This window comes from Gasterosteus aculeatus, chromosome 5 (genome assembly GCF_964276395.1).
Source record: "Gasterosteus aculeatus chromosome 5, fGasAcu3.hap1.1, whole genome shotgun sequence".
Classification (NCBI taxonomy): Eukaryota; Metazoa; Chordata; class Actinopteri; order Perciformes; family Gasterosteidae; genus Gasterosteus; species Gasterosteus aculeatus.
In genome coordinates, this window is record NC_135692.1 from 7541822 (window position 1) to 7550954 (window position 9133).

General features: G+C 49.3%; 1 protein-coding gene across 2 annotated transcripts; it reads right to left on the reverse strand.

The window, feature by feature from the left end:
• Positions 1 to 93: 93 nt before the first annotated feature.
• On the reverse strand, positions 94 to 8855 carry fam171a2b (family with sequence similarity 171 member A2b). 2 transcript variants are annotated; one of them, XM_040176828.2, is made up of 8 exons: positions 8583 to 8855; positions 5965 to 6192; positions 5769 to 5861; positions 5218 to 5376; positions 4662 to 4841; positions 4474 to 4587; positions 3900 to 4026; positions 94 to 3710 (listed from the first exon to the last, which is right to left on the reverse strand). In XM_040176828.2, the coding sequence occupies exons 1-8, from the start codon at positions 8662 to 8664 to the stop codon at positions 2213 to 2215; spliced, it is 2481 nt and encodes an 826-aa protein (XP_040032762.2). In that variant the 5' UTR covers positions 8665 to 8855; the 3' UTR covers positions 94 to 2212. The 2 variants fall into 2 exon arrangements, with proteins under 2 accessions (XP_040032762.2, XP_040032761.2); XM_040176827.2 differs by having other exon boundaries at positions 3879 to 4026; positions 8583 to 8815.
• Between the last annotated feature and the right edge of the window lie 278 nt (positions 8856 to 9133).

Sequence of the window (9133 nt, forward strand, 5' to 3'; positions counted from 1 at the left end):
AATTAATAGACCGGAGTCTCAGCAGTTTTGCTCATTTTTATTTAAAAAAAATCATCATAACTTCTGACTAAAAATAAATCATCAAACACCGAATGACCATTGAAACACATTTATTTCTATTTCGTGTACAGAAAGTCAATTTACAGTTTACAAACAACTAACCAGGTTTATGAAGCAAATGATTTACCGCACAGGGTGAAGGCCTACAGCACAGTTCTCTCCTCCTCGCCCTCGGGTCTATTTGTACCATCAAAACTCCCAACGATGTGGTTTACTTCTTGTGTAAAATCTCTTGTCAGTTCACAAAACAAATATAGTGAGAAAACACGTTCTCTCATGTCAAACAAAAACAGGAAAAGCTGCAATTGCACAACTCATTATAATAATAATTAAATATCTGATCCCCGAAAAAACTTACATTTACAGCAGTGGACGCGACAATTCAGCAGGAATCGTTTGATCGTGGTTTATTCTTCAGACTTCACATCACATTTGTAGGCAGCTGACAGAGGCTTATGAATAGCAATGGAGGAAAAAGACCAACAAGCCAGCGTGACGTTTATACAGCCTTAAACAAAAACAGAAAAAACTGCTTTCGTCTGCGTGATGACACGGTGGGGTTCACAGTTGCTAGAATCTATGGAAAGAGCACGTTGGTCAGTGTGGTTGTCGTTGTAAACATTTACGACCGGAAGTGAATTTTGTCAGAGCTGGATGAAGGGAAAAATTCAGTGTATCTTCAGAGTTCTTTTTGGCAACACGATTTAACGCGTCAGTGCGTCACATTTTTAGTTCTATTGTTTTTTTTTGTGACCAAGCATCCTGGATCAATAAAAAAAGAAAAGAAAATCAGTAAAAACACGCTATTCTACATGTTACATGCACGTTGTTTACACCGTAAAATCTCATATAGTTCATCGTTCCATTTACAAGTCTGGTGAAAAAAGAGGATAGATACAATAAAACGTAGGTATTAAAGGACGTAACAGCTGCAAGGAAAACAGGTATTTTTTTTTACAGGTGCCCCCCCCCCAGAGTGTCGCGTGTTGTTGCTCCCACAATGCAGTGTGCTTACTGGTGATGCCGGGCCGCATCTTAAAGAGGGACCTGCATGCCTATCACTCGATCCTATGTGAAAGAAGGCACTTACAGGAGAGTAGTGGTGCAGGCCTTGTGAGAACTCCCCCCCTCCAACCCCCCCGTGGATCTCAGTGGAATATCAAACAGGTCTTCAAGTAAAGTGGTGTTTTGGCTGTAGAGGCTCACTCACGATTTCTTGGCAATTAGGGGAGGACTCTGTGTATATATGTGTGGGAGGTTAGATGCCTTCTGTTTCTTTCATACATTCAAATGCATGCAAAACCATTTTCTAAACCAGAACAATCCTTCAAACGTCCAGGAGATCTATTTACACGACAGAAGTCGACTAAAACGGCCGAGAGGAGAATGAAAAGGCAGAGAAGTCTACGTTTTGGCAACAAGTCGGTGACAGAGGGGATGATGACGGAGCGACTCCTAAAAACAAATCAGCACTGTGATTAAGTAATCGGAACACATGAACACAGCACGGGAGGAAGAGCGTCCCAGAAGGAGCAAGTCGCAGGTCGCACGCTGATTTTGTGGATTGCGATCAGTCTATGGGGGCAGAGGAGGAATAATCACGTATTCAAGCCTCGAGAAGCCGTTTCCTTTAAGAAAACTTATTGTGGTTAAAGCTTCGGGGCAGTGGAGTTGTCACACTGGCGCGCGTCTTCTACCATCTATGTGAGCGTCGGTTTACGGGTTCACCCTTCAGTCCCATAGAAAGGTCATCCACTTCCAAATACTTTGTATAAATCACATTTTTTGTAAGTGCTTTGTTCTCATATTCTGCTCTATAAAATGGCTATTTCCACAGTCAGTGTAATGGCTCGGACGACGGCTCGGTGGTGTGATGGGTGATAGAGTTCACAATAAACCGGATACGATAGATCATCTCGGGGCGAGTAACGAACGGTGAGACCACGAGAGAAATCGGAAAGTGCGAAACACACAAGGTCAACACACAAGGTCAACACAACAACCCGACCAGTGGACCAGCAGAGCGTGTTTGTGCTAATTGTGATTTCTCTACGGGTGAAAAACCTCTTCTTCAATCCTCGTCGTGGAAAGATCCCCACATCTCTTTCTTTGAAAAGACCGTTGAAAGTGTTTTTCAGTGAGTCCAGAAGTCTCACTTCCTGGGGTGGAAGACCATGAGAGGCCGGTCTTCGATCTTCTGCCAGGGGCTCTTCTTGTTCTCGTCCTTGTCGTCGGCGTCGTCCTCGGGGCTGGTCATGGAGTCGCGGCGGTTCTCGCTGTTGTTGCTGCTGCGGCTGCTGTTGACGCGGCCGCGTCCCTTCCTGGGGATGGTGGACCCTCGAGAGGAAGGACCTTCGTCCAGGAGCGGGGTGAGGGAGTTCTCTTCGGGAGAGACAGGGCGACCCTCGCCGGCGCTGCCGGGCTCGCCGCGGTCGGGGTACGCCAGCTTGGAGTAGCACTTCCCCCCTCCGCCGCTGCCGGCGCTGAGGCCCTTCCGTCCTCCCGTCCCCCAGCGCTCTTCTTTCCCCTTCCTGTTGATCGCCGACTTGCGCTCTTGGGCCTCCAGAGGCGGCTCGAGGTTGACGTCTCGGCCAGCGCTGCCGGGGCCGCCGATGAACAAACCGCCGCCCCCTCCGCTGAGGTCGTTCCCAGCATCTATGTAGGAGTGGCGCACGTGAGCGTTGTTGCGTCCGTCCAGGGAGATGAACCACGCCCTCGGGTGCTGCTTAACACCCAGCTCCATGAGCTTCTTCTCCGTCAGGGCCTGCAGTTCTCCGTTCATCTGAGCCATGGTGGAGTCGTTGAAGAGCACCGGGATGGTCATCGGTCCACCGGAGGAGTCGGACGCCCAGCTCGGGTCCTCAGAGTCGTCCCCTTGGGACCCGCCTTGGGATCCTCCTTGTTGGCCTTGTTTCTGGTGGTGGTGATGGTGTTGCTGGCCTCCTCCCATCTGCGCGCCGTCTTTGTCTTGGTCTTTGTGGTCCTTGCCGTCTTTAGAGAACTCGGAGGGCAGGCGCATGTAGTGGGCCGGGATGACCAGCGTTGGCACCATGCTCCGGTACATGTTCTCCTTCATCTGGTCGATGGAGCTACAGAAGATGATCTGACCTGCCTGGGTGTTGAGGGAGGTGGGCCTGGCCAGGCCGTCCGAGGCCGCCGCCGAGTATTCGGGGGGCTTGTCGCTCTGGCTCGGCACGTACCCTTGGAAGCGAGGCGGGGACGGGGGATCAGAGGAGTACCCTCGGTTGTCGTTGGCGCTGTGGTGTCGGTGGTATTCGGACTCTTTGCCCTCCATGGGGCTGTAGCTCCGGTTGTAGTCCTCGTGCAGCAGGGGGTTGTCCAGGTTGTTGGTCTCGGTGGCTCGGGTAACCTTCATCTGGAAGCTCTCGCCACGCTGCGGACCGGAGGCATTCTTTCCCTTGCCATGTCGCAGCATGTGGGCCGGAACGTGCTTGGTCAGGTCCTCCCTTGAACTCTGGTAGTCTCGGGATGGGGACATGTCGGATTTTTCATTGGAGGGGCCGGACTCGGCGTGGCCTCCACAGATCAGATTCAGCCGCGAGGTGGACGTACCCTGGTCCCTCTTGGCGCCGTTTAGATTGGCCGCGTGAGCTTTCCCTTGTTGGCGACGGGGTTTCAAACACTTCCGCCTAAAACAGGTAAAGGGATGTCAGGAATGAAAGAAGCACCTGTGATCCTCTGGGGATTAAAAGAGGAGTCTAACCTAAAATTAAACAAATAGTATTTGGTTGATTAATTACCACAACCAACATCACCGTTGTCATTTTTGCTATATTAAAGAAGCCTAAATCTGAGACCTGCGCCTACGCTCCCCACACCTGCAGTAGTAGAGCAGCACACAGAGCAGGATGAGCACCAGCAGGGCCAGCGAGCCCAGGATGGAGAGCAGGAACAGCGTGTGGTAGGTGGTGATGTCCCTCAGGCCGGGATGAGACAGACCCAATCCTGCAACACAACGCATGGATGTCTAAGGATTGGCCATCGTGTCGGCCACTGATCTTTAAGAAAGACTTTTTAAACATTTTTCCAGGACAGCTGGACCAGACAAGAGGAACTAGTGCCTTTGTTGGGGACTATTTTCTGCGGCGGATTAATCAGCATTTGCAGCTCCTGTGAGAATTTGTGGCAGTCGAACTCTAAATCTTTGATGTGTTCATGGATATAAATGGAACTTCAACGCACAGAGGAAAACGATTTATTATGCTTCGATATGACAAGCACACTGTTGGCTTTTGGTCTTGTTACGGGAAAATGTTAAAGACAACAAAAATGGACAAATAATTCAGCCTCACCTCTATGGTTTGCTGTTCAGTAAATCTTAAAGAGTCCAAATTAGACGACTAAACATAAACACTAGAGCACTAGTTGTCTTTTGTGTGTCGTAGAAGGTACCTGAGGACGAAGGGAACGCAGCCAGCCAGTACCCCATCTGAGGGACCACGACGTTCCACACAAACTGCTGGCCGTCCGTTTTGATGTAGCCCGTCCCGTTGCGAACCCACAGTCCTGCAGAAATGTACGTTATTACACAAACCAGAGGAACGCCACCACGAGGGCCTCTGACGTCACGCTTCCCTCACCCGTCTTAGGCTGATACAGCCAGGCCGGCACACTGGTGGCCATCCGGTTGCGGGTATCGGACGGCAGCGGCACGGAGATCTGGATCGGGTCGGAGACCTCGATCGCGACGCCGTTTTTGTCGAAGAGCTGAACGCTGACCACGGCCAACGCCGTCAGGTCCGTCCACCCCGTTTCGGCCCCTGCAGAGAGGAAGACGCTCAGATCAGCATCATTTCTTTCTTTTGGCAAGGATCCCTTCATTTAACACTTATACATACAGATATAGTTAACAACAAAAAACATGACAAAGGAAAACTTGATTATAATATATACCAATATACCAATACCAATATGCAATAAATTCATCCGTGATGAAGGTCATAGTGATTTTGTTAAAACCTTTTCAGGGAGAAAAAAAGAATCATCTCATTTGTATGCTGAAGCGTAACATCTGAGGCTACGGATGATTAACCTCTCGGCTGACTCTTTACGGGAATGTTTTACCATCGTGCACCGTCCCTCTCAGATAAACCAAATAAACAACCTTTTCCCTGTAAAATAGAAAAGCCTCCCCACCCGAGCTGTTGGTCTCTTGGCCCAGGAGGAAGGGGAAGCCGCCGACCTCGTACTGCGTCCGGGCCGTGGTCAGCGTGGCGGACAGCGCCGTGTAGTTGGAGTCGGACGGCAGCTGGAGGGACTTCCTCTGAAGCTGCACCAGCGGCTGGTCCCGAGCTCCTGAAGAGAGAGAGAGAGACCGCGGCCCGGAATCTTAATTAATGCCTGCGTTGCCACGGTGACGGCGGAAGCCGTTAACACGGGGGCGATCTAAATGTTAAGCAGCGGCGTCCGTGGAGGCCTGAGTAGACACCGGGGGGAGGAGAGGGGAGGGAATCTACCCTCCTCTGAGAGCTGGAGACAAACTAATTTAAGACGGGATGACAGGATAACAGTTGACGGGTCAAACCGACTCTCACAAGATCCAAGAATAGGACCACCGGTGCCCAGACCGGTCTGAATCCTGAGTGACTGCTCTTGTGATTCACCGTTTTTCAAAAGAATTTGAGCATGATGTTGTGTTCAAATATTGCGGTTTCACTGCCAGGAGGAAATGGGTTCTTTTTCTCTACCTGGCGACCCGGAGAGCACCTGCAGGATGTCATCGTACAAAATGAGGGTTCCTGGCCTCTGGACCAGCAGGTACAGGCTGACCGATGCATACACTTAAAGAAGAGAAGAGAAGAGGAAGAGAGCTTCAGGATGAAAACAGCTCCATACACGGTCATAGTATAGTTATAAATTGATGTGGTATAATATCAATCGTACGGGGGATGCGGCTGGAGTGCCAAGGCACAGAGTTGGTTACGTAGTCTTGTTTGGAGGCCGTGATGATGACCCATGTTCCGGTGCGGTACGGGAAGCTGACCCTCAGGACGCCATCGCCGCCGGCCCGGCTGGAGGCCAGGACAGTTTGGTTGCCGTGAACTACCACCTCCGCGTCGGCTAGCGGAGACAGGTCGCTGTTATCGAACACCTGGACTTTGATTTGCACCTCTGGTTAAAAAAAGAAAAGACATGAAGACAGAGTGGTCCGGTTAATTCACATAGAGATGTAAAAATTAGGGATCAACCAATCAATGGGTCACCAGTGAGACCACCCATCTGCAAAGTCTCCACACCAGTGAGACCACCCATCTGCAAAGTCTCCACACCAGTGAGACCACCCATCTGCAAAGTCTCCAATGTGGAACACTGTTTGTTATAAAATAATAGACTAAAATCAGGTAATATGGTATAAAGCAGTAATTGCCCTCAAATATGACTCAATATATCAAGTCACCCTCAAGTGTCTTATGGGGAGAAACTCAATATGCAGCAATGCAATGATTTCCACTAAAAGACCTTCAAAGTGAAGAAGATTTCAGCATGAAACACAATGAAGACCAGAGCACATGTAGACTCTGTCTATATAAATATACAAAACATATACAAATAAATATATATATATGTCGGTGAGTTTTCAACACAGGACAAATAGTGCATGAAACACAGTTTTTCTTTGTTATAGTTCTTTGTCTTATTCATCTCTGCAGGACAATCATGCTCTCAGCTCCCTTCATCTGGACCACCACTGGAAAACAGCTGTGCAGGAGTCATCTTGTCCTAAAAGTTCCTGAACTTTTCTTTGAGATGGACGGGTGAGAAAGTGACACCTTTCGGAATGTACGTGCATCGTGCTTTGTGTGGAGGTTCACCTCGTGGCGACCCTCCACTGCGCACTGATGACTCCCAGAAGTGGTGGGTTGTCACGACGATGACGTGTGTGTCATCTCAGAGACGACCCCGTCACAAACCCATCGCTGCTCCCTCTTCACGCGCATTCGGCCCGAGAACATTTTGTCTCCCATCTGTGGAGAAGTCGTGGATGTGGGTCACACTTGGGGAGGGCGAGGGGGTTTCCATGGATACCAGCTGACTCTCTAAAAAGCGGGCTCAGGCGAGCCGTCGCCATCTTAACCCCTCCGGGCCTCTCGTGACAAACCCCTCCATGCAGAGCTTCAGAGCTTTCATGTGGATCTAGTGGAGTTGAAACGCAGTTTATAACTCGCCTCTGGTCCGGCCGTTTCAGTTTCAGAGATGTCTTCAGTCCATCACTCATTTTTTTCATACAGAAGGATTTAATTCCTGTAGAGTGTGAATAAGAAGTTGATGTAGAAGTGACGTCACCCGTTGGTTTAAAGCCACGACTTTGCTATTTTCGCGGTGGCCATCTTGGTTTTTCTAGGCAACCGGGAGGTCTACGCCCCCTCGTAGCCAAATGCAACCCAACACTGCATGAGAGGTTTGTAGGCAGAAATAAACAAGGAAAGCTGCATCGATTGATTGTCTGCATAGATGCTCATTGATTCTGCAAGGATTGGCTGATGGTCCAGAGCTGCACATTTCTTCAGACGATGATGGAGAGAAGAAGTGCCGAGCTGTCAAAAAACACCTCCGAGGCATCAATTAACTGACGACTGAACGAGTCAAACCGCGGCTGGGGAGCGAAAAACCGATTTCGATTGAATGTGAATTATGTTCTGATAAACAAAGAAAGGCCGGACGTGCTGCAGCAGCAGAATGAGAGCGCCGCTCTGAAGGATTCTCAGGTAAAAGTGTGCTGGAAGTAGTGAGATTAAGAGTACGCGCCCCGTTCTTCATCGGTATCAGTGTTCATCGGCTAGTTAGGAACGTCATACACGCTCTGCAGTTTAATATTTAACATTTTCAAAGATGATCACATGCTTAGTTTGTGGAATCTACAAAAACTACGGCTCTCACATGAACGTAGATCATTTTAGAAGTACTGGCATGTAGAGATACTCCATCACAAGTAACAGTACATCAAAGCTGAACTACTTCGTATTGTGTCATATTTATTGAGTTAATAATGCGGTTGATGTCTAATATAAACCTGAAGGACCCACAGCTGCCTATTGTGTCTCTAGACTACTGTGCTAGTAGAAGTACACACTAAGGTACACGCACTTTGTCCAGCAGCTTGAAGCGTGAATGATGAAGTCATTACATAATGTCCCTCCGAACACACCATGGACATGAATGTTCACGTCGCATGGGGCTCTACGCGGACACACAATGCGCGGGCCTGTGTATTTGCGTGCACGCGCGCGCGCGTGTGTGTGTGTGTGTGTGTCCGCAGGTTTGACACGTTCGCGCATCCATTGTTGTGCAGCGGACCTTCATATCTGTGAAGGCCTCACTGACATGGAGGATCTGCACCATCTGACCCCCCCGCGTGGCCTCCACCAGCCGGGCGGGCGGTTGCTTTGAGCGGACAAAAGACATAAAAAAAAAAAATCTCAACCACTCCCATCTCCTCTGATCGTGCTGCCCCCCTCCCCCCAATAAACCCCACAGACCCCCCCATCCTCCCTCCCGCTTACCGACTGCTTTCGGGTCTGGAAGAGATTTGGCCGCGCAGATCGAGACGAAGAGCAGCGCGCGACAGATGAAGCTGGCCGGCATCCTGGCGAGAAAACTACATCTCCAGCGGCAGCTCGGCGGCCATGAGTCCTCGCGCGCTCCCAGCTTCCACTGCGAGTGCGTGTGCGTGTGCGCGGGCTTCTCCTTGTTGTTGTTGTCGGGGCTGGAGGGGAGGAGGAGGAGGAGGAGAAGGAGGAGCGAGGGCTCCCTCTGCCGGCCTGCAGAGGAACAGCCACCGGAGGCCGCGGTTTAACGATGAGCAGTTTACCGAGACATTTAATGTGTTTAAAAAATGCATGTATACACATACAGTGTATGGCAGTAAGGTTTAGTGTATTATTAATTAATCATTTATTATTCATTATTTAGAAATTTAGAATGCTATATTTCACTATTACTATTGCATTATGATTATTGATGAATTGTATTATTATTGTATTAATTGTAATGTATTAACTTTAATATGACAGCTATTTTGATATCTATTCATCTATCTCTCTCTCTCTCTATA